We start from the raw sequence: 25,613 nt of genomic DNA, 5'->3' as shown, positions 1-25,613 counted from the left end.
CACCCAGCTGTAACAGACAAGCAGAGCTGGTAGCCGGCGCCCCCCACAACCTCAATCCATGATGTGCGAGAGGCATGCTCAGACGACGATACACAGCGCATTACTGTGGAACCGGTGGGCGGTTAGAAAATTTTACTACTAACAGAGATACAAAAGTGGGCGGTAGATATAAAAAGGTTGACTTCCCTGGTCCATACTTATACATAAAGGGAAGAAGGATAAGGGGATAAAACCTTGCTCTCCTCCAAACAAGTTATTACACGTTTATAGAGGACAGTGGAAAAAAAATTAGGGCTAATTTTTCATGCCCTCATTGTAAAAGTGTTTTGGCAGAGAGGATCCTACATTGATTATTATCTGCAATGACTAGTTGTCAAGAAAGAGGATGTGGGATGTCTTCATTTGGGATCAAATGTCCCCACGGGAGATGCGCCATTGACGTGAATCTCTGCCACTCTCCTTAAGGACCTGCTGGCTGAGTGGCAGATTGCGTGAGGGGAAACCTGGCTCGGAGAAACGAGACTGTAATTACACTTAATGCCTCAGCTTTACTTTTCAAAGCAAACTTAACTCCTCCGTTTTTCCCTAGCAGGAATACAAGAATATTATTGTTCGTCGATAATCACATTTCCCCCCCCACATTTTGCAAATGTGTAAATATTAAAGGAAAATGTGAGCAAGACGCCTATAATGATGAGACTACTGTAAACACAATCTTGAATTTGTATCTCTCTCTCTCTCTCTCTCTCTCTCTCTCTCTCTCTCTCTCTCTCTCTCTCTCTCTCTCTCTCTCTCTCTCTCTCTATCTATCTATCTATCTATCTATCTATCTATCTATCTATCTATCTATCTATCTATCTATCTTAGGGGTGAAATCCAGCAGGGTCTGACAGGTTCTGGAGAACCAGTAGTGGAAAGTTTGAGCAGTTTGGAGAACCGGTAACAGAAATTTTGAGCAGTTCAGAGAACCGGTAGTGGAAATTTTGAGCAGTTCGGAGAACTGTTAGTGGAAATTTTGAGCAGTTCAGAGAACCAGTAGCTGAAATTTTGAGCAGTTTGGAGAACCGACAAATACCACTTCTGGCTGGCCCCAGAGTGGGGTGGGAATGGAGATTTTGCAGTATCCTTCCCCTGCCATGCCCACCAAGCCACACCACACCACACCCACCAAACCATGCCCACAGAACCGGTAGTAAAAAAAATTGGATTCCACTTCACTTCACCGAATGTTCATTCGGAAAGATCTGCAAAGCAATACAGAAGAAGAAGAAAGCTGAATGAGAATGAGATCTGCTGTTTGAGCAGGGGGGTTGGACTAGAAGACCTCCAAGGTCCCTTCCAACTCTGTATATCGTGAGGTTAAATGCAATGTGTTTATCAATGCTTAAAAATTCACTTTGGGTATTATCCTTGGGTTTGCAGAATTACCGGATGGAGAAAACTTCTGGTTCCTGCTGCGGGAAATGTTTGCCAACTCGGTGCGACATACAGCTGAGGGATGGAACTATTTTGTATTTGAAGGTCAGTAGTTTTAACATCTATTTTCTAATTTATATGTATTCACCCTGCGGTTTATCTCCCTCCTCAACAATCCTGCAAAGACACCTCTCACACCATCTTCTCAACAGTCTTCAGAATATTTGCCATTGATAAAAAATAAGGCTCCTCAAGGGGATTTTCCCTTGTTTGAAACTCAAGGTGAAAGGAAAATAAACTACAGGTAGTCGTTGACTTACAACCTTTCATTTAGTGACTGTTAGAAGTTACAAAAGGGACGCGGTGGCTGAGCGGTCAGCAGTTCAGTGGTTTGAATCCCTAGTGCCGCGTAATGGGGTGAGCTCCCGTGACTTGTCCCAGCTTCTGCCAACCTAGCAGTTCAAAAGCACGTAAAAAATGCAAATAGAAAAATAGGGACCACCTTTGGTGGGAAGGTAACAGCGTTCCGTGCACTTTTGGCGTTGAGTCATGCCGGCCACATGACCACGGAGCTCCCGTGACTTGTCCCAGCTTCTGCCAACCTAGCAGTTCAAAAGCACGTAAAAAATGCAAATAGAAAAATAGGGACCACCTTTGGTGGGAAGGGAACAGCGTTCCGTGCGCCTTTGGCGTTGAGTCATGCCGGCCACATGACCACGGAGACGTCTTCGGACAGCGCTGGCTCTTTGGCTTTGAAACGGAGATGAGCACCGCTCCCTAGAGTCGGGAATGACTAGCACATTTGTGTGAGGGGAACCTTTACCTTTACCTTAGAAGTTACAATGGCACTGAAAGAAGTAACTTATGATCGCTTTTCACACAACCATTGTAGCACCACTTGGTCGCATGATTAAAATTTGGACACTTGGCAACTGGTTCGTATTTATGATGGTTGTACTGTCACGTGATCCTTTTTTTTTTTTTTGCGACCTTCTGACAAGCAAAATCATTGTGGAAACCATAGTCACTTATCAATGGTGTTACTAATATAACAACTGCAGTGCTTCACTTAACAACTGTGGCAGGAAAGGTCGCAAAATGGGGCAGAACTCACTTAACAAAATGTCTCGCTTAGCAACAGAAAAGTTGGGCTCAGTTGTAGCCGTAAGTCGAGGACTACCTGTGCATCTATTTTTTTGTGGGGGTGGGGGGACACCAGATAGATTAGTGGCTTTTTATTAGCCGTTGTACCTGGAAGTTCTTGAAATCGCAAGTTATCCAGAGAACAGCTGGAATATATAAACAAATAAATAATCTATAAATAAACAAAATAAAGAAAATAAACAAAAATAAAGAAATAATGTCTGGTGTCTATCACTTTTGAAGCATAACATGCAGTCTAGACCTTTTCAATGTCAATTTTTGAACCTTTTTTTTCAATATGCCAATCCTTTTTATTCGTTTATAGCAATGGTAGGATTCAGCCAGTTCACACCTATTCGGGAGAACCGGTTGTTAACTTTTTAAGCAGTTCGGAGAACCAGTTGTTGGAAGAAATCTTATTTTGTTTTTTTCCACTTTACAGGGCTAATCCTGTAAAGAAGGCAGCATTCTGGTGTTATTTCTAGCCTAATCTTACAGAAACTGCCTCTCTGCTTAACCCTTATTACATTGTAACAGCTAAGGTGAAGTGCCCATTGACATGAGTGATGTTGAGTTGGCCACACCCACAAGGTCACATGACCACCAAGCAATGCCTAGCCAGCTGGTTATTAGGACAGAGAACCAGTTGTTAAATTATTTGAATCCCACCACTGGTTTATAGTATAAAATTCCCAAACACAAAAGCAAATAATAGGAAAAATACGGGAGGGAAGAGGGAAGGAAAAAGTGTAGAGAAGAAGGAGAAAAAGAAAAAAAAAAGGCATTGAATTCCAACTCCCTTTGGAAGGGCGGGTTCTGTAGAATAAGATAGCAACATCAAATCTTTTACTTTTACATAATAATATAAACTATTATGTAAACTATAAAAGCCATTTCTATAACAACAGATCTATCAAATCAGTAAAACACCAAATTGAAATTTTCATTTTTCCCCCGCACCCCAAGCACAAAGTCCAGAAGCGGTTTCCAAGTAGAAACATAAGAACTGTGGGGACTGAAGCCTCCTTCCATGTTTGTGCATAAAATAGTCAACATATCTAACGAATCTTTGCTGTTTCCTGAACTTCATACAGAATAGCGTTTCCACAGCCTCTTCCCCTGAGAGGCCTTGCCTCAGACGGAAAAAGTAAATTTCCTCTTGAGATCCTCCAGGGAGAGAGGGTGCACCTAGTATTTTTTTTTTCCTAGACAAATATGTAGAAGAAATTGGGGGAAAAAACAGAGTTGTTTTTCCACTTTTGTGCAAAGGAGAATGCAACCTAGTCCTTCATATTCACATCAACTGTCTGAGGCCTTTGGAGCAAGGTGTTGAGGAGATAAATGTTTTGATGGACCAGATCATAAAAAGACGGCACGCTTTTGCGATAACAGAGAAACATAGTTTTGGGGGGTTTTTCTTCTATTTTATGAGGGCGATATGTGACCTCATGAACATCTTTTGTGATGGCCACAGCTGGAATCTTGTGAAATGACTAAAACCTATTAGAGATGCTGACATTTTTCGCACTCTACTTTATGGTGCAATAATTCACTTTTCTGGAGATTTCAGCTACTTTTTATTTTACTGTGAAGGAAAAGAGGCGTCTGAAGTGGGGAAAAAAAAAAACATTCTCCACTCTAAGTCATCAGGCATGATGGCCCAGATGGTTGACCTAGAAGTGGACAGCTAACATCAAAAACATCACTAAAAAAGGACAACAAAGAATGTTCTTTCTGCGCCAACTCAGTAAGCTCAAACTGCCCAAGGAGCTGCTGATCCAATTCTACAGAGGAATTATTGAGTCTGTCATTTGCACCTCTATAACTGTCTGGTTCGGTTCTGCAACCCAACAAGAAAAACACAGACTTCAGAGGATAATTAGAACTGCAGAAAAAATAATTGCTACCAACTTGCCTTCCATTGAGGACCTGTATACTGCACGAATCAAAAGAGGGCCGTGAAAATATTTGCAGATCCCTCGCATCCTGGACATAAACTGTTTCAACTCCTACCCTCAAAACGACGCTATAGAGCACTGCACACCAGAACAACTAGACACAAGAACAGTTTTTTCCCGAAGGCCATCACTCTGCTAAACAAATAATTCCCTCAACACTGTCAGACTATTTACTGAATCTGCACTACTATTAATCGTTTCATAGTTCCCATCACCAATCTCTTTCCACTTATGACTGTATGACTATAACTTGTTGCTGGCAATCCTTATGATTTATATTGCTATATTGATCATCAATTGTGTTGTAAATGTTGTACCTTGATGAACGTATCTTTTCTTTTATGTACACTGAGAGCATATGCACCAAGACAAATTCCTTGTGTGTCCAATCACACTTGGCCAATAAAATAAAATTCTAAAATTCTAAATTCTAAAATTCTAAATTCTAAGTGAAGGCCGTGGGAAGGAAACTTTTCCAAGAGAGTCTGATTTAATTAGTTGGTTCTTAAGTCTGCCTGGGAACTTTTATTTGATTTCAAGATTATGTTTTTACTCCCGACTGGCATTAAAGATGCTTTCCTGAAACCTACTTTGTTCTTGCTCTTTGTGCGTGCCATCTGTATGGGGCTGGACAGCATCGCCCAAACAAAATGCAGAGGTACCGTATATGTGGTACCTTGCTCAATAGTAGTAACTGTGAGAGGGATCATGGAGTCCTAGTGGACAACCATTTAAATATGAGCCAGCAAAGTGCAGCAGCTACCAAAAAAAGCCAACACAGTTCTAGGCTGCATAAACAGAGGGATAGAATCAAGATCACGTGAAGTGTTAAAACTACTTTATAATGCCTTGGTTAGGCCACACTTGGAATGCTGCATCCAGTTTTGGTTGCCACGATGTAAAAAAGATGTGGAGATTCTAGAAAGAATGCAGAGAAGAGCAACAAAGAGCAACATAAATTTGGGGTTCAATTACGGTTGTAAGTCAAGAACTACTTGTATTGTAGGACTCATTGCGTTGTTGTCACATCATGCACCCACTGTGCGTGAGGCTCACCTTGCTCTGCCAGGCCTTCCATCTCAAATACATTTCATGCTCCACATAATCCATACATCAGGGAATAGACAGAGGCAGTCCTCAACTTACGACCACAATTGAGCCCAAAGTTTATGTTGCTGAGTGAAACATTCATTAGGTGAGGTTTTGCCCCATTTTACGACTTTTCGTTGTTAAGTGAGTCACTGAAGCTGTTAAGTTAGTAACACAGTTGTTACGTAAACCTGACTTCCCCGTTGATTTTGCTTGCTAGAATCTGGGTCAAAAAACGGGGATCACATTTAACTTTGGGAGGCTGCAACCATCGTAAACACGAACCAGTTGCCAAGTATCCAATTGTTGATTACGTGGCCATAGGGATGCTTCAATGGTGCAAAAGTGTGAAAAATGGTTGTCAGCCCCTTTTTTTCATTGTTGTTGTAACTTCGAACGGTCACCAAATGAACTGTTGTAAGTCAAGGACGACTTGCCTACGTGGCTCTGTTTCACAAACCCATCAAAATAGTAACCGTTTTAACTTTTTGTAAATTTTTTTCAGCTGGGCTTGGGATTGTCCCTGGTGTCTTTTTTGCACCTTAAAAAAGTAATTCCCCCTGGCCCAGGGGTCTCCAACCTTGGTCCCTTTAAGACTTGTGGTCCACAAATCTTAAAGGGACCAAGGTTGGAGACCCTGCTCTGGTCTATTACCATCTCACTGTAACCCAAAGAAATAAAATAAAAATGGATTATTATTTTTTAACAGCCAAACGAAACAATCCAAGATGGATGTGACAATCATTTTTGCAAGGTGAACCTCAAAGGAGATTTTATTTGGGAGAGGAAGATCACCGGTTGCCCTCCGTTTGATTCCAAGAAATGCTTAGCTGAAGGAGTGAGTATAGAATCCGCCTCTTCTTAGTATTTGTTGTAGCGGTGTGTTCAATTTGTGCTTTATGGAAGGGGTGAAATGTAAAGGTTGTTACTACCGGTTCTGTGGGCGTGGCTTGATGGTGGTAGTAGTAATGTGACTGGGTGGGCATGGCCAACTTTTTTTTTCCACTTATAAAGTATTTTTTCCTACAACCTCTTCGGTCAAAGAGGCTGTAAAAAATGCTTTTAAAAGGCTACTTTTAAGAGCATTTTGTATGGATTTGTAAGCAGCTTGCCAGTTTCCAAAGTATTATCCCTACAGATCAGGGGGGAAAAGGGCAGTAGGAATGAACCCATCGTGGGTTTTTTCCTACAATTTTTTTTTTTTTTTTTTTGCTCTTGTGGCCTTTTAATGACCAATTGCAGAAAGATTTGGTTGTCATTAAATTTGATGAATTCTCCATTCTAAAAAAAATTCTTCTGTAAGTTTCCCATGTTCCTTTCTATAACCTTCCAGCTTTGAGAGCTTTTTATCATGATCAAAAAATTTTTATACAATATACAGTAGTGGCCAAAATTGTGGAAATCTTTCGGGAAAAGGTTTGTATTTTTGAGGTTTGATGGCTGATAACACCACTTTTTTTTTTTTTGGAGTTTCAAGTTAATCCTATTCCATTGCTGGAATGGCCTGGGAATAGCCCAGACCTTCACCCAATTGAAAATCTATGGAGCCGACTAAAGAAACTTGTTAGTCAGAAGCGACCCAGCAATAAAACCCAGTTCATAGAAGCCACATTCAATCTTGGTTTCATATGATAACAGCTGCAGAACTAAGAGACTCGGTTCACTCCATGGGAAGACGTTGTAAGGCCCTAATTCACGCTAAAGGTTACCCAACTAAGCATTCACTGACATGGTGATAATTTTTGTATATCTCGTTTTTTTCTACGTGCTTCATTTTTCTTCTTTATACTGTAACTGCTGTTCTAATAGCAAATCCTTCATAAAATTTACTGCATTACGTTCTTGATTAAATTAACTTTCCATTGATGTATAATTTTATGGTCTACTCCCCCCCCAAAAAAGTGGTGTTTATTAGCTAGTTTTAGAAAATACGCTTTTCCCAAAAGGTTTCCACAATTTACTATCTATCTATCTATCTATCTATCTATCTATCTATCTATCTATCTATCTATCTATCTATCTATCTATCTATCTATATTATGTAGATAATATATAAACACCCACTCCATCTACCAATCAAGATGCAACCACATAGCCAACCAACCCGCTCATAGCAACACTGCCCACCTCCCCACCAGTATTTATAGAGATGGCAGCTCCGACCACGCTTTGCTCACACAAGCTCGAAGCCGAAAGCACCAGCCTGAAGATGATGAGTGAGACCTCGTCAAAATGTCGTCAAGATACTCTCAACCTTACACGGGAAAAGACCCGAATATGCCAAGACCTACATATACACATACACACACACACACACACACACACACGGAAAAAATACTCTCTTTGTCAAGTTTTATTGGAGCCATTGGAATCAAATAGCAGAGAAATGCTAGAAATGACCAAACGTCATTGGCTAAAATTGACACTAAGAGAGTTTTGGACACCATGTATATTTGTCTTAAATGACGTGTGGCTGTCTTCTTCTCTAGGGTAAAGTGACAAAACTTGGCAATACCTGCTGTGAAACATGTAAGTACCAAAAACTGATTTCCTAATCTCCTACAAGATTAGCCACATATTTCTGAACAGCTATGCGGCTGCGATCTGAAAAGAGACGTGTGAAAATCATGTTACTGGATCGTGTCTGTGGGTCCTAGCCATGAGGATGCCAGAAGGGTAGAATAGAATAGAATAGAATTTTTTATTGGCCAAGTGTGATTGGACACACAAGGAATTTGTCTTGGTGCATATGCTCTCGGTGTACATAAAAGAAAAGATACCTTCATCAAGGTACAACATTTACAACACAAATGATGGTCAATATATCAATATAAATCATAAGGATTGCCAGCAACAAAGTTACAGTCATACAGTCATAAGTGGAAAGAGATTGGTGATGGGAATGATGAGAAGATTAATAGTAATGCAGATTTAGTAAATAGTTTGACAGTGTTGATGGAATTATTTGTTTAGCAGAGTGATGGCCTTTGGGAAAAAACTGTTCTTGTGTCTAGTTCTGTTGTGCAGTGCTCTATAGCGTCGTTTTGAGGGTAGGAGTTGAAACAGTTTATGTCCAGGATGTGAGGGATCTGTAAATATTTTCACGGCCCTCTTCTTGATTCGTGCAGTATACAGGTCCCCAATGGAAGGCAGGTTGGTAGCAATTTAAGAGCATCCCCTACAAATACGTAAGGGATAGAGTTTGCATTGGGACGCATCCTGGGCCACTTATTTTTCCTTTAGATTTCTATGCCAGTAACCCAGGGTGTTGGTGGTTATACATTTGTGAGATGCGTTGTTATGGAGGCTGGGTAGCCACGCTGTCAACTTCATGACATCCATCTTGATGTCAACCAACCAAGAAGGTTTTTCTTTGAGTTCCAGCAATGAATTGAGCTCTGGCTACAAGGGTCTTAATCATCCCTTCTAGTTCTGGTAAGTAAAGGTAAAGGTTCCCCTCGCACATATGTGCTAGTTGTTGCCGACTCTAGGGGGTGGTGCTCATCTCCGTTTCAAAGCTGAAGAGCCAGCACTGTCCGAAGACGTCTCCATGGTCATGTGGCCTGCATGACTCAATGCCAAAGGTGCACGGAACGCTGTTCCCTTCCCACCAAAGGTGGTCCCTATTTTTTCTACTTGCATTTTTTACATGCTTTCAAAATGCTAGGTTGGCAGAAGCTGGGACAAGTCACGGGAGCTCCCCCCGTTACATGGCAGCACTAGGGATTCGAACCGCTGATCTGCCGACCTTTTGATTGACAAGCTCAACGTCCTAGCCCCTGAGCCACCGCATCCCCTTATACCTAGCAGTTCCCACAATATATGTGGTTGCCCTCTTCTGAAATCAAACTTACCTCATTAGGAATTAATAAATCAAAGCATCTGTGTATCCAGAGTAGACACCCACAATGGATGTCTCTTGCTGTGTTGGAAGACATGTCCATCTGGGTTCAGTTCCAAGTGGGGAGAAAGTACACCGGAAACATGGTGGCTGATTGGAAAGATGGTTTTTAATGATGGACAAGACCAGATGGTTTTGACGACCTGGGCGAAAAAAAGGCACATGGGTGAGCGAGGGAGATAGTTTATACCCTCTGTTGGGCTTTGGATTTGAGCTTGTGTTCTGATTGATTGTCAGACTCCCATGGGGCCATGCAGGGGTAACTTTGTAAGTTGTCTGTGTCCCAGGCTTGGCTGAGCCTTGCTGGGTGATGATGATGTAACGAAAGGACTTTGGGCAACTCCTACTATGGCTGTGCCTGAAGGAGGTAGATCTTTGTTATATAGAATAGACTGGCCCAGGCCTTAATGGCCCATTGATAAAGGTGGAGGGGGTCCATAGTTTCTGCCTCCGTTTTAGGGGAAATATTCCGCCTTTATAGTATTTCCTAAAATATTTCAGAGCTAGATTTTCAGTGACCCTAAATAAAAGCGTGGGTTGCCAAATTGTACGGTGGGTAATTATGGAATTTGTTTAGCACCGAAAACCGTCCCTTGTGACAAGGTCAAAATGTCAAGCAGCTCCTGGCCCTCCGTTCTGCCTCCCTCATCCCTCCTTTTGTTCGGTTCATCTGTCAATAAATAAAAGATGGTCTGTCCAGGAGGAATCCCAAGTGTTGTGACTCGTCCTCCCTCCTCTCCTCAGCTGAGCCCCTCCGTCTCCAACCGGGCCTTTTATCAGACTCCGAGTCTGATAATGAAGATGAAAGGCCTGTCATAACTCCAGCCCCCGGCCCTGGCCCCATGCCCGGAGAGGATTCAAGGAGTGAAAGGAGAAGCCCAATAAACCTCACTCATACAGCATGTGTTCCTTTGGCTCAGCCTTCAGAGCAGGAAGCCAGCCAGGTGGTGGAATTACCCGGGCCTACTCCCTCTGACCCCTCCCTATCCCAGACGCTGACAGCAGATCCAACTGAAGACAATTCAGATTGGGTGGACCCTCGCTTCCGGAGATCTGAGAGGCGATGCCAGCAGAAGGAAGAGTGGGGCAGGCCTGGATAAATGCTGAGTCATGGAGCCACACCCCACAGCCTATATAAAGGACCTGCTTTTGGCATTTCAAACTTGAGTCAAGCAAAGTCTTATCTAGTTGGCTGATATCGGACCCTATCGCTGAAGTCACAACTTGGACTCCTGCCTGCCCTGATAAACCTCGAAGGAACTTGGCAAGCTGCAGAGGCTTCGTTGCCAAGTTTGTTACGGACTTCCTTGACTCATTCGTCGGAGTGGGAGTGGGACACGACACCAACCTTGGACCAGTAATTGCTGTAACCAAACCCAAGTCAACTCCAAGATAATTTTTGTGGTTGCTTGCCCAGATATTATCGCATTCCAGCTCGTCTCAAGCATTTTTTTTTAAAATTTACATTTATATTCCGCCCTTCTCCGAAGACTCAGGGCGGCATACAGTGTATAAGGCAATAGTCTCATTCTATTTGTATATTTTTACAAAGTCAACTTATTGCCCCCCCAACAATCTGGGTCCTCATTTTACCTACCTTATAAAGGATGGAAGGCTGAGTCAACCTTGGGCTGGGCTTGAACCTGCAGTAATTGCAGGCTGCTGTGTTTTAATAACAGGCTTCTACAGCCTGAGCTACCATGGCCCATTTGAGTTAACCGGCGATGCTCTCCGGTTAATTTCATTAACAAGGCTTTTTAAAGCAGGGGGTTGGACTAGAAGACCTCCAAGGTCCCTTCCAGTTCTATTCTGATTGATTGATTGATTGATCGATCGACTGATTGATCATCAAGGAGAAATCCAACCTAGAACTAAGGAGAAAAGTCCTGACAGTGAGAACAATCTGTGGAACAGGTTTCAGTCAGAAGTTGCGGATTCTCCCTCACTGGAGGCGATTGTATAGGATGGGATAGCTTCGGTTGCACACATGCCTTGCGCAAATGCATGCTGTGTCAAAAACACGGTTATTATATAAGACAGGATAGCACTGGGGTGGGTGGGCAGGCCCAGCCACTGGCCCAGAGGTGGGTTTCAGCAGGTTCTGACCAGTTCTGGAGAACCAGTAGTGGAAATTTTAAGTAGTTCAGAGAACCGGTAGTAAAAATTCTGACTGGCCCCACCCCCATCTATTCTCTGCCTCCCAAGTCCCAGATGATTGGAAGGAAATGGGGATTTTACAGTATCCTTCCCCTGGAGTGGGGTGGGAATGGAGATTTTACAGTATCCTTCCCCTGCCATGCCCACCAAGCCACACCCACAGAACCGGTAGTAAAAAAATTTGAAACCCATCACTGCACTGGCCATAATTACCGGTTTGTCCGAACCGGGTTGAACTGGCTGAATCCCAGGCCTGCCCCCACCCCCAGCTGGGCCACCTAGCCACAAAAGTTGGGGACTCCCTGCATTAGCTAGAGCAGGGGGTCTCCAACCTTGGTCCCTTTAAGACTTGTGGACTTCAAAGCTGGCTGAGGAACTCTGGGAGTTGAAGTCCACAAGTCTTAAAGGGACCAAGGTTGGAGACCCCCTGAGCTAGAGCCAACTTGTCGTCCTCATAATTCTTAAGGGAGTCGTGATCGCATTGAAATACCGTAAGCTAACTACTGTTGACTGTTCATCCAACCACTGTTAAAAGGAATAGTTTATCGCTCGCCAGAAGTGCAAATCTCTATTTCTTTGTATAAGGCAGTAGAAGCGTACACAACTAAAATCTCCTCTTGCATTTTAGGTGTCGAGCCAGAATGCAGGCTAACCACAGGCAGACTAGAATTTGTGAAAGTAGACAACTGTGTGAATGAAAACCAGCTGAATCTCCATTACTGCGAGGTAAGGTCTGCTGGTCGGGAGCCTAGGAAAGCAAAAGATTTTCTTACTCTTTTTTTTTTTTGCAAAGAGCTTGTGTCTCATTGCACGGAGCGGTAAATTATGGTTCAGATTAGTACCCGAACTATAGATCATCCTCGACGTACGGTCACAGTGGAGCCCAGAATTTCGGTTGCTAAGCAAGACAATTGAGTTTTGTTCACATGTTTATGACCTTTCTGGCCGCATGTGTTCAATGAATCGCTGCAGTTGTTAAGTTAGGAATGCGGCCGTTAAGTGAATTGGGCTTCCTCGTTGACAGAAGGTCGTAAAAGGGGATCACATGACCCCAGGACACTGCAACCGTCACGAATACAGGCCAGTGGCCAAGCATCTGGATTTTGACCATGTGACCACGGGGATGCGTCAACAGTTGTAAATGTGAAAAATGGTCATAAATCACTTATTATAGTGCTGTTTTTAACTACTTCCTCCTCCTCCTCCTCCTCCTCCTCCTCTTCTTCCTCCTCCTCCTTCTCTTCTTCTTCTCCCTCTCCCTCTCCCCTTCTCCTTCTCCTTCTTCCTCTTCCCCTTCCCCTTCTCCTTCTCCTTTCTCCTTCTCCTTCTCCTTCTTCTTCTCCTTCTCCCTCTCCCTCTCCCTCTCCCCTTCTCCTTCTCCTTCTTCCTCTTCCCCTTCCCCTTCTCCTTCTCCTTTCTCCTTCTCCTTCTCCTTCTTCTTCTCCTTCTCCCTCTCCCTCTCCCTTTTCTTCCTCCTGTTCTTCTTCCTCTTCTTCCTCTTCCCCTTCTCCTCCCTCTCCCTCTCCCTCCCTCTCCCTCCTCTTCCTCCTCCTCCTCCTCCTCCCCCCTCCTCCCCCCTCCTCCTCAGCTCTGCCATCCTATTCCTTCCACCAGCGAGGCACAGACTGCATCTCTGCATCTCCCTTTTTACATCCTTCCAGCAGTTTTCACTGTGAAATCAGGATTTTGGTAACTTCAAGGTTTTGGTAACTATCTTCAAAGCGCTCCATGGCATAGTGCCGGGCTATCTACGGGACCGTCTGCTGCCACCGATTGCCTCCCACCGACCCATGCGCTCTCACAGGGAGGGACTCCTTAGGGTGCCGTCAGCCAGGCAGTGCCAACTGGCGACACCCAGGGAAAGGGCCTTTTCTGTGGGGGCTCCCACCCTCTGAAACGAGCTTCCCCCAGGTCTCCATCAACTTTCCGACCTTCGAACCTTTTGCCACGAGCTTAAGACACATCTATTTATTTGCGCAGGACTGGATAGAATTTTAAATTTTAATTTGGTTTTAATGGGGTTTTATTATTTTTATTGCAATTTTTAACATTCGGCCTTATTTAATAAGTTTTTTAAATTGGTGTTTTATTCTGTATTTATATGCATGTTTTTATTAGGCTGTAAACCGCCCTGAGTCCCCTGGGAGATAGGGCGGTATATAAATGTGATTAAAGAAAGAAAGAAAGAAAGAAAGAAAGAAAGAAAGAAAGAAAGAAAGAAAGAAAGAAAGAAAGAAAGAAATTTTAAATTCCAAAAAACCCTTTGGCCTTTGTTTCTTTCAGGGCAAATGTACAAGCAAAGCCATCTATAACATAACCCTGAACCGCCTTGAAGACATCTGCTCCTGCTGCTCGGCTACCGCGACCGATGCCATGCACGTCCCCTTGCGTTGCGCCAATGGCTCTCTAGTCCATCACCAAGTGTTTAATGCCAGAGAGTGTGACTGCCTCTCACGGAAATGCCAACCGTAATCCCCTAATGGGGAGGGGGACGCATATCAAGCTTTTTTTCTCCAGATGCCAGAACATGTACAATCTGACAGTAATTTTTTTGGGGGGGATGTATTGAGAGGATTTTGATACTGGTTTAATCAAAGCCAGGTAAGCAGCCAAAGAAGAAACTGCATATTTGGGATGTTTCACTTTGGGCTGCTTCAAGGGTGCCGTGTTTTGAAAGAGCCCCCCCCCAAAAAATTCAAATCATTTGAATTGAGTAGTGCTGTGGATGGATATTCCCATCAAAGGACTTCTATCCACACGGTGAACTGATGCGAGGTTTTCAGCATATAGTTATTTTCTTCATTTCAGTAGTTACCTTTATGATGAAGGGTTAACTCTGGCTTACCTTTCGAATCAGAGTTATTCGGCTTCTGTTACAAGCTTCAATAAAACATTGGATTAAAACCTGAGTCTTTCAAAAGCTTTTTTTCCCTCCCCCCCCAAAAAAAGGCTTACAGTGTAAACCCACTGGATTTTCCTATCCGAATTCTGACTATGGAGCTGGAAATCAGGGGTGAATAATGGGTTGGTTTGCAGCGGGAGCTGAGTCAAATGTCTAATTCATTTCCCAAACACAAAGGAGGAGGAGGAGGAGGGGGGGGGAAGAGGAAGAAAAGAGGAAGAAGAGGAAGAAGAGGAGAAGGAGAGACAGGGAAAGGAAAAGGAGGAGGAGGAAGAAGGGGATGAATAAGAAGAAGAGGAAGAAAAGAGGAAGAGGAGAAGGAGAAGGAGAGACGGAGAGGAGAAGGGGGAGGAGGAAGGGGAGGAGGAAGAAAAAGAGGAAGAAAAGAGTAAAAGGAGGAGAAGGAGGGAGAGGGAGAGGGAGAGGAGGAGGAGGAGGAGGAGGTGGAAGAGAAATAGGAAGAGGAGGAAGGGAAGAGGAGGAGAAAGAAGGTGCAAGGAGAAGGAGGAAGAGAAGGAGGTGGAGGAAGAGGAAGAGGAAGAGAAGAGGAGGAAAAGGAGAAGGAGGGAGATGGAGAGGAGGACGAGGAAGGGGAGGAAGAAGAAGAGGAGGAAGAGAAAGTAAAGAGGAAGAGGAGGAGAAGGAGCGACAGGAGAGGAAAAGGAGGAAGGGGATGAGTAAGAAGAAGAGGAAGGAAAGAGGGAGAGGAAGAGACGGAGAGAGAGGAAGAGGAGGGGAGGTGGAAGTGGAATAGGAATAGGAAGAGAAGGAGGAAGAAGGAGCAAGGAGAAGGAGGAAGAGAAGAGAAGGAGGTGGAAGAAGAGGAAGAGGAAAAGGAGAGGAGGAAGAGGAGAAGGAAGTTGTAAAGTCACCAAGGTTGTATACCCTTGACCTACAGGACAGAATCTGCTCCCCCTGTTCAACCTCCAGCTTCGTCTTCCTCCTAGGTCCACGTATGGCCCAAATTGCAGGGTCTTCAATGGGTAGCCAAGGCGGGTTTCTTTCACTGTGCATTTGATGTCTAAAATCTTTTATTCTGTTCAAAAAGTTTTTATTGGTCAAAAAAAGGTTTATACAAATACATATCAGGTATGGTAAATTTTCATTTTTCTTATGCAAGATAAGAATTTTGCTCAAATTTTTAACACATACAACAGCCATATGGCAAGCAGGTGACACGAAGTAGCTAAGTTTACAAATCTTACATACGCAATAAAGAAGGGTCAAGAATAAACAGAATATCATACAAAAGAGAATAAGGAAAACCAACACAATACCAAATATCTTTATCACTTCCTAGTTTTGGATCTCAGAACTCTGGGTTCAGCCTGACCCAACTCCAGGGCCGCAACAGCGGCAGCCGCCTCCGCCCATGGTCTATAACCTCCCTTCTTCATTTCCTGGGTCATCTAATTCCAGGAGGGCTTTGTGTTCCCCCACGTAGGCCGTAGCCTCCGCAATTGTACTAATTTTTTTCGTAATGCCCTCCCGGAAAATCATCAATCCCTCTGGCATCAGCCATCTGAAGCCTACTCCCTTCTGGTACAATTTGCTTGACAAAAAGTAATATTTCTTTCTCATTTCACGTACCTGTCTGGGAATCTGCCTCAGAATGGCTATCTCCCTGCCCCTATAAGTCAGTGCCCCACTCCTATGTTTTCTAAGAATTTCATCTCTCGTCTCTCTTCTCACAAATTTGACATGAACCTCTCTGGGAACTGCATGCGTGCGTACATATTGTGAATTAACTCTATAAACTCGATCCACATCCCAATTCATGAAATCAACACCTCTCCCAAGAAATTCTCCCAACAATTTAGTCACAACATCTCTCAAATCTTCTTGGTCCACTTCTTCCAAATTTTGAAACCTAAGGAAATAAGACATTTTATCCATCTGTAGTCCAAGCACAGCATTGCCTGTCGTCTCCTCTCATGTCTAAAATCTTATTGCATTGGGCTGCTGGCATTTTCTAAACGTAATCTAATTTGGGTTTTATGACCGTCAATGCCAGTTTCATTTCTAACTGTTTTTAATCACTGCTAGTTGTTTGCCCTAATGACTTGTTTGTGAATAACGAACGGCCATGATTTATTGGGCGCAAGCAGCCTGGAATGGTTGGATGCTCGGATATTTGGCATCCATTTTTACTACATGAGCACATTTGTGGGTGGAAAATGTCTAGGTTGACTCTCAGTGGGAGTTTCAGTCCAAGTGGAAAAGGAGGGAAGCCAAACTCAGCAGATGGGATTCATATGGAGGCAAATTCTCGGTCTAGTCTTTTGGGCAGGAGTTGTCCACAACCATGTTTGCTGCTAATCCATTTCAGTGACAGTTTCCATCCAGCTGTGTCTGGACTGATTTTCCCTGATATAGACCAAAGATTATCATACCTGGACTGTAAAACTACCCACAGCCACCAGAAGGTAGCAAAGAGATCCCCCCCAAACCCCAAACCCCCCCTGAATCCTCTGCTGCCATCTAGTGTTAATTGTTGGCCACTTGCTAAATCACTAAAAAGGAAGGAAACATAAATTTTACAGATTACATACTCCTTATTAGTTAAAGAGGAAAAAAAGTAAATACGTAACACATTTCCTTTTCTTGAGTGACAGCTTTCTACTTTTGAAAGGGAGGGAGGGAGGGAGGGAGGGAGGGAAGGAAGGAAGGAAGGAAGGAAGGAAGGAAGGAAGGAAGGAGAAAGAAAAGAAAAAGAAAAAGAAAGAAAGAAGAAAGGAGAGAGAGAAAGAGGAAGGAAGGAAAGAAGAAGGAAGGAAGGAGAAGGAAGGAAGGAGGAAGAGGAAGAAGAAGGAAGGAAGGAAGGAAGGAAGGAAGGAAGGAAGGAAGGAAAAGAAGGGAGGAAGGAGAAAGAAAAGAAAGAAAGAGAAAGAAAGAAGAAAGGAAGGAAAGAAGAAAGGAGAGAGAAGAGGAAGAAGGAAGGAAGGAAGGAAGGAAGGAAGGAAGGAAGGAAGGAAGGAAGGAAGGAAGGAAGGAAGGAAGGAAAGAAGGGAGGAAGGAGAAAGAAAAGAAAAGAAAGAGAAAGAAAGAAGAAAGGAAGGAAAGAAGAAAGGAGAGAGAGAAAGAGGAAGAAGGAAGGAAGGAAGGAAGGAAGGAAGGAAGGAAGGAAGGAAGGAAGGAAGGAAGGAAGGAAGGAAAAGAAGGGAAGAAGGAGAAAGAAAAGAAAGAAAGAGAAAGAAAGAAGAAAGGAAGGAAAGAAGAAAGGAGAGAGAGAAAGAGGAAGAAGGAAGGAAGGAAGGAAGGAAGGAAGGAAGGAAGGAAGGAAGGAAGGAAGGAAGGAAGGAAGGAAGGAAGGAAGGAAGGAAGGAAGGAAGGAAGGAAGGAAATCTACCAGGATCTGAAAATATTTATTTAAACATGTATTTGTTTCATTAGGTTTAGAGGCTGCCTGACGCTAAGGTTATGACTTTTGCATGGCTCACAATTTAAAACAATACCTAAAATACAACACAACCTCAATCGCTCTCCAGACAGCACACTCTTCATTCTCCCTCAAAAACTGACCAGGGGACCATATCCACCCTTTCCCTCGGGGTGGGTGGGGGGACAGGTAGATTTTAAAGGCCTTCCAGCACTCCATCAGGGTGGGACCACTTGGGTTTTATTTGTGGGGAGGAGTCTTGTTCCAGAGAGCAGGTGACACAACAGAGAAGGCGCAATTCCCAGATCCTGACATTCTTTACTCCACCTTACTCAGGGTATACCAACTGGAATGGGCTTCAAAAATTTTAGCAAGGGATTCTTTGCCCCGTTGCTGGGTGGCCATGGCCTATTTGGCTTTCCTGCACCTCTGGGAGGGTGAAAATGGCCTTCCCCAGGCTCTGGAGGCCCTCCAGAGGCTGGAAATGGGTCCATTTCTGGATTTCCAGAACTTCCAGGAGGCCCGTTTTTCACCGGAGCCTCCGCATGCGCCCTGCACTTACCTGCATCCAAAACAGATGGCGTGGTGACTCCTGGGAGCGGAGGGGCAGGTTGGGCGGGGCCAGCCAAACTGCACAGAATCTTAGCTAGAGGTTCTACCGAATTCCTGTGAACCCCCAGCAGCCCACCCCTGTCTACCAACCCTGCCAGGATATTCCTGACAGGTAGAACCTGTGCTGGGTTGTTCCCGGTTCTGTCCGGTTCTTGAGAACCGGTAATAAAAACAGCAGGAGGCTCCACCCACCCGCCCTGATGTCACATTTGATGATCTCTGCATGCGCAGAAGCTTCTGTGCATGTGCAGAAGCGTGCACACTTGTGAACCAGTAGTAAAGTAAGTAGAACCCATGAGAAATAGACGGTCCTTCAAATAACCAGGCCTTAGGCCGCCAGGTTAGGGCTTTATAGGTAACAACCGGCGTCTTGAATCACACCCTGGAGCAAAGTGGGAACCAATGGAGCTTGTGAAGGCAAGGCCATTATGCTTTGCTGCTGCTTTTGGGGACCAATTGAAGCTTCTGAAGGGGTCTTTTGAGGGCAGCCCCACCTGCAGGGCAATGGCTTTGAAGTGAACAGGACAGGAGGTGATTGTGAAGCACCTCCCCATTCAGGAAAGGATGCAACTACCATACAAAATGTCCCAAAGGCAGTGGTGGGATTCAAATAATTTAACAACTGGTTCAGGTTGGCTATTGTGGGAGGTGTGGCCCATCTCAGTTCTCCAGCTCAGGGGTCTCCAACCTTGGTCCCTTTAAGACTTGTGGACTTCAACTCCCAGAGTCCCTCAGCCAGCAAAGCTGGCTAAGGAACTCTGGGAGTTGAAGTCCACAAGTCTTAAAGGGACCAAGGTTGGAGACCTCTGCTCCAGCTTCACCGCACATGCAGGATGAGTGCCGGTGGAGCTGGAGAACTTAAACACACTGGCATTCCAGTTCTGGCCGGGAAGGGGCAGCCAGCATGGACACTGCAGGCAGGATGCCCCCTTGCTTCAGCACCCTCCCTGGCCCTCTGGAGCTCCACCAGCTCTTTGGCCCTGGGCTGCTGCCTTATGCGCAGGACCCATGGGACGGAGGGATTGAAATGGATGCTATTCAGCAGGTTCGCTGAACTCCACAAAAAAAATCAGCTACCGTTTCTACTGAACTGGTGCGAACCAGCTGAATCCCACCACTGCCCAAAGGTGCTTTTCAAAGGGCAACTGGGCTTAGTTTTTTTAAAAAAATTTAAAAGTTTTTTTTTTTTAAGTTTCTCATCCAAGATGTTTCTTCAGTTCTGACTGACTGGTGGAGAATGGAAGGATTTATATTCTTTGCAATTGTTAGCACTCTGAAGAGTCCTTAAAAGCCACTGGTGGGTTTATCTGTACTCACAGGGAACCTTCTGCACCCTGCATACGTAAAGATAAAGGTTCCCCTCGCACATATGTGCTAGTCGTTCCTGACTCTAGGGGGCAGTGCTCATCTCCATTTCAAAGCCGAAGAGCCAGCGCTGTCCGAAGACATCTCCATGGTCATGTGTGTTGTGTCTCACCCGCTTTCACTACAGCCGGGGCCTTCTTATTTGCTTCCGAACGCTGAGGAATGTCCTAGTATGCCTCCCGGCCCCAGCCCTGGCTCCATGCCCAGACAGGCTGAGGAGGAAGAAGGACCTCCAATCCCCAGCTCTGGCTCCATGCCCAGGCAAACGGAGCAACTAGACCCCTCCCCCTCCCCCACAGCATGTGAGCCTCAGGAAGGTCAATTGCCAACAGCTGCAGACTGGAGTGACCCTCGCTTCAGAAGAATTGATAGGCGGCGGTGACAGAAGGAAGGGAGGGGCAGGCCTGGATAAGTGCTGAGTCATGGAGCCACACCCCATGGCCTATATAAAGGATCTGCTTTCTGGCATTCTCTGAGTCAGGCAAAGTCTAACATATCTTGCTGAAGTCACTTTCTGGTCTCCTGCCTGCCTTGAGAACTTTGCTAGGACTTTGGCAGAGCTGCAGAGGCACGCCTGATTCGGATTTCCCTGACCCGGTTGTCAGTGGAGGAGTGGGACACGACAATGTGGCCGGCATGACTAAACACCAAAGGTACACAGAACGCTGTTACCTTCTCACCAAAGGTGGTCCCTATTTTTCTACTTGCATTTTTTACGTGCTTTCAAACTGCTAGGTTGGCAGAAGCTGGGACAAGGAACAGGAGCTCACCCCGTTACATGGCAGCACTAGGGATTTGAACCGCTGAACTGCTGACCTTTTGATCGACAAGCTCAGCATCTTAGCCACTAAGCCGCCACCTCCCTTGTACCCTGCATAAACCCCCGTAAATGATTGAGAATCTCCCATAGACATTTCACCATCTAAAATATATCCTTAAATCCTGGTTCTGCCATCTAGTAGAGCAACAGTTCTCAACCTGTGGATTGCAACCCCATTGGGGGTCGAATGACGATTTGCCAGGGGTCGCCTAAGACCATCGGAAATATGGGAAGTATACTTGCGAGTCGAAGAATCGCGCTCCAATGGTTGACTCCACAAGCCAGCTGCAGGCTCTTCAAATCGCTAGCCGAATTCGGCTTCAGGCGCAATGAATTAAAAAAGAGAGAAATCTTTGCTCTGATGTCTCCCTCTCAAGCCAGCTGCAATCACTCCCAATCGCTAGCCTAATCTGGCTTCAGGCACGATAAACGTAATAGGGGAGGAGTCTCCGCTTTAATGCCTCCGTCCTCAAGGCAATCGCAAGCAGTTCAGATCGCTAGCCAATAACGGCTTCAGGCGCGATAAATTCAAAACGAAAATAATTTTACGGTTGGGGGTCGCCACATCCTGGGGAATTGTATTAAAGGGGTCGCAGCACTATAAAGGTTGAGAACCACTGTAGTAAACAGCTTGAAGGAGAATGGTGCACTAACAGAGAAGGCCGTCCCACTTCTCCCCTCCAAACCCTTGTTGTTTAGCTTATTTTAATTTCCCTAATTTCATCTGTTTTTACATTTATAATCTTCAAACAGTCACGTCGTTTGATCTTTGCTGGAAGGCGCTCAGAGTTGTCTTGACAGGGGGGCAAACTATTTCAATAAATAAAAAATTGAATTAAATTTTAAAAAATCAATAAAATATAAAAAAAATAAAATGAAAATAGTAAAATAAAGTAAAATAAATAAAACTAAAATAAATCCGTGAAATTAAAAAATAAAATACGATAATAAAATAATAATAAAATTAAATTAAATAAGATAATAAAACTGCTGTGCAAAGTCTTCTTGGCCACAGCTACATCCTCCTTTTGAGCAGGAGCTCTGAGTCCAAAAATATTCTCAGATTGCATACAACCCTTGAATGAGAAGATGCAACCGCCCTCTTCACCCCCCATCACCACTTAATCCCTGGATCTAGCAGCCCCTAAAATCAACAGCTCTACAATCTTGGGAGGATTAAGCCAGGATCAGTTTCTCTCCATCTCCAAATCCACGTAGGCTGCCCGTCCCTTACAAAAAAAAAAAACCAACCACACACAAGTCATGTGTAACATCGTCAAAATAAAAGGGGTGCGCATTTTGCAATGAAATGTTTTCTGGATTGCCGAAGGGAGTTTAACAAATGATGGAGAGAGTCTACGAAGGCAGGAGTAGCAGAGCTTCACCCGAGTGTTGTTGTAGGTTTCTCCCCTGTGCCCAGTGAACTTGGAGTTGCTTTCGGGTTTGTGGCTCGATAAGAGCTGATAGCTGCGCTTTGATTAGACCGTTGATTACAAAATAATCCCGTGAATATTTCATGCTGGGAGTGAGAGTGTGCAAAGCAGGACGGTAACTCGAGAAAACCCGAGGCGTTGTCTTATAAAAAGCCATCTCTCTCTCTTTTCTCTCCTGCTAAATAGCAGTGTCCAGTGTTGGAACTAAACAGTGGCTGTCATTGCCCAGATAAGACGATGGGATTTGTCATCTAATCCTCGTTGGCAGAAGCGGCTGCTCGCTTTGGAGGAGTGGGGGCGGGGGGGGGCGGGAGAGCAGATTTCTTGTCCTGGATTTTTCTTTTCACCATCTCCTCTTCTTCCAGCAAGTGGTTTTACGGTGGTCTCCAAACAGCAGCTGGTACCCTGGCTGGACATACCTCAGGTCACCACAGGGCTCTTCGGATGCTGCGTCGGGTGGCCATAATTGCAAACAGGAGATCTGGCCACAAGGAGCTCTGGAGGTCCCTTTCCTTCGCCAGGTGGGAACCATGGCACCTGCTGGGGCTGCCGCCCGCTGATGACCAGGGAATGGGGCACCCAGAGACCAAGTTCATGTAGGAAGCACAGCTGGGAGCAATTTGTCACTTCAGGTCCTCGCTGAGTTATGGAAGCTGAAGCCTACGGTAAGATTATCCTCGGCTTTGCTGCTGATTGCTGGTCGATGGGCGGGGGTGGTTGGGTGGGTTTCGGCTTCTTTGCCTACCCCGCTGGGTTTTCATTCTCTCAGCTCTGTCAAAGTTCTCCCTCCTTTGCTCCTGAAGTTTCTTATACGTTGACGGGCACCTTAATTGGTTTGGGAATGCAAGCTAATCCACCCAATTAGGTGGCTTAGTGGGTGGCGCCAATTAACCTTCCCCGATTGATTTCCTCAGTTTGTTTGACTCCAGCAGCATGTTTATAGATTGCCCTTCTTTGCAGAGTCAGGGGACTAAATGGCATTCCCCACCCACCCACCCACTCCCCATCCGCTGGGCTCCTCTATCTACTTTTACAGTTGATAGAAAAGACCAGAGATGCCAAAACAATAGAAGTTGCAAAGCAAAAATAAAAAAAAATAAAAAGTGCAAAGACAGATGCATTTTCGATCAAACTTTCTTTTTTATTAGCACTAAAAAAAACCAAACAAACACCTGTCAGTGAGCAGCAGACAGTACAAAATAAGGCCTTCAGGCTTAATCTCGGCTGGAGTTGGCGGTCCTGGAAGTTTTAAAATGAAGAACCTCCCCCCCCCGTCCCACCTTCTCTGTTTCCATAGTGCTTGGCCTCTTTTGTATTTAACTGCTGGCGATGTTAGTTTAGAAAGCGGAGGTGTTGATCTGGCTCGAAAGAATTAGAATCTATGAAGTTGCTGCAACTCTTGATCAAAGAGGCCCTTTCCAGCGCAGCTCACAATTAATCTAGGTTCCAATTGGGTTTAAGTTACGTGCGGAAGTTTATTATGGAAGCCTGTGTACGTGGGCCATCTTCCCGTAGCTGAAAGGGCATTGTCATAATTGTTCAAAGAAAAAGAAAATAGAAGAAACAGCCATCTGGAAAAGAAAGGGCAAAAAAGTCAACAATTAACCAAGAACAGCAAAACTTAGAATCAAGCTAACAAGAACCAAAAAACAGATGGGAACAATGCACTGCCTTCCCTGATATCATCAATCAGTATACAGCTGGAAGGGACCTTGGAGGTCTTCTAGTCCAACCCCCTACTCAAGCAGGAAACCCTCTACCATTTCAGACACCCACTTCTCTGTAAGCCCTAAATGTACTGGGTTAGAAAAAGTCTAATGAATCTCTTTGTCGACCTGCCTCCATTCTTATTCCTGGCTGTTTACAGAATAGGGCAGGATTGGTCTCTGGAGCCAGGATGAGTAAGTATTGCTGAACCAAATGGGAGCAAGCCCTTTGTCCAATTTCCAAATATTGTGTACAGAGTTGAAATCTACTTACCTTCCCAATCAGTTCAGAAATGCACACGCCCAGCGCACGCTTGGACCCTCTGCTCATGCACAAACCCTTCTGCGCATGCGCAGAGGGTAAAGAACAAATTACTTCCTGGTTAAAACCAGGAAGCAATGACAACCGGGTGGGTGGGAGGAGCCTCACACCGCCATTGCTACCGATTCTCCAAACCACTGGCTGCCATCGCTACCGGTTCGACTGAACCGGTCCAAACCAGGAGCATTTCACCCCTGATTGTGTAGTAATGCTACATTATGAGGGTTGTTGTGATGGAATGCGCACCTGCAGGATCAATGGAAAAAGCTTCTGACAACACAGAACCTTCCCAGAAAGAAGCCCAGGTGAAAAGACTGCACACTCCCAAGCTGGATGGGGAAGGGAGAAAGAGTTTCATGATAGCCACACACGCCCTTAAAATTCTTCAATATGGGTTTAGTAAGTTAGAAGCTTACAGTTTAGTCCGGCAAGATTCTGTCTATTAGGTGTAAGCAAATAAAGAATTGGACTTGATTGGATCTCGCTGTCTCATCTCTGGGCTTGAACCCGACAGTTTTTATTTCCTCTTCCTTTACTTCAAAAATGGTCCTAGAACAGTTACTGAGGTCTGGGTGCAACATTGAGTGTGCAAGGCTGCCATGGTAACACTTCCCGCCATGGTGAGGGGCGTGTGGCCTCAACTGATCTGCGTCCCAGGTTGCGATGAGTCAGAAGGGGTCCTTAGTGCAATATTAACCGTGCAAGTGAAAATAAAATCAGGTAAGAATAAAACCGATGATTGTACGTAAGTGGAACACCTACAGGGATTAAACCAGTCTATTGCAAGTTTAATTTTGCAAGTTTAGTATATTGCAGGTTTGATATTGCAAGGGACGCAGTGGCTCAGCTGAGCTTGTCGATTGAAAGGTCGGCAGTTCAGTGGTTCGAATCCCTAGTGCCGCGTAACGGGGTGAGCTCCCGTGACTTGTCCCAGCTTCTGCCAACCTAGCAGTTTGAAAGCATGTAAAAAAATGCAAGTAGAAAAATAGAAACCACCTTTGGTGGGAAGGGAACAGCGTTCCATGCGCCTTTGGCATTGAGTCATGCCGGCCACATGACCACGGAGACGTCTTTGGACAGCGCTGGCTCTTCGGCTTTGCAACAGAGATGAGCACTGCCCCCTAGAGTCGGGAATGATTAGCACATATGTGTGAGGGGACCTTTTATTGCAAGTTTGCTCCACCAAGGATTTGCATTAATTTTTGTCACTCCCTCAGCATCTCTGAAGGAAGGGTCAATGATGAGAGCCATCTCCATCCCAATTCCTACGTTAGAGAAAAAAACATGCTGATCTGAGTTTCCTGGAGTCTTTTTGAAGTAAAAAAAATAGCGAAATATAAAATATCCCCCCCACACCCCGGATCTGTCTTTTGTTTCCCCCCCTCCCCTGGTGAAATGTTTGCCTGGTTC

At 44.8% G+C, this 25,613-nt stretch overlaps 1 protein-coding gene across 4 annotated transcripts in view; it reads left to right on the top strand.

The window, feature by feature from the left end:
- The window catches only part of VWF (von Willebrand factor), a 227,162-nt gene extending 212,594 nt beyond the window's left edge, over nt 1–14,568 (top strand). Inside the window, exons 48-52 of one of the 4 annotated variants that reach the window (XM_058189660.1) lie at nt 1,423–1,521; nt 6,316–6,444; nt 8,096–8,135; nt 12,293–12,390; nt 13,948–14,568. In XM_058189660.1, the coding sequence (XP_058045643.1) occupies nt 1,423–1,521; nt 6,316–6,444; nt 8,096–8,135; nt 12,293–12,390; nt 13,948–14,136 (555 nt within the window). In that variant the 3' untranslated portion in view covers nt 14,137–14,568. The remainder of the gene's footprint in view (nt 1–1,422; nt 1,522–6,315; nt 6,445–8,095; nt 8,136–12,292; nt 12,391–13,947) is intronic. The other 3 variants (XR_009155942.1, XM_058189661.1, XR_009155943.1) reach the window with 3 other exon arrangements.
- The last annotated feature ends 11,045 nt before the right edge of the window (nt 14,569–25,613 follow it).

Source organism: Ahaetulla prasina, chromosome 7 (assembly GCF_028640845.1).
Source record: "Ahaetulla prasina isolate Xishuangbanna chromosome 7, ASM2864084v1, whole genome shotgun sequence".
Lineage (NCBI taxonomy): Eukaryota > Metazoa > Chordata > Lepidosauria > Squamata > Colubridae > Ahaetulla > Ahaetulla prasina.
The sequence above is the reverse complement of the archived record's forward strand: the minus strand, read 5'-3'. Positions and strand labels throughout refer to the sequence as shown.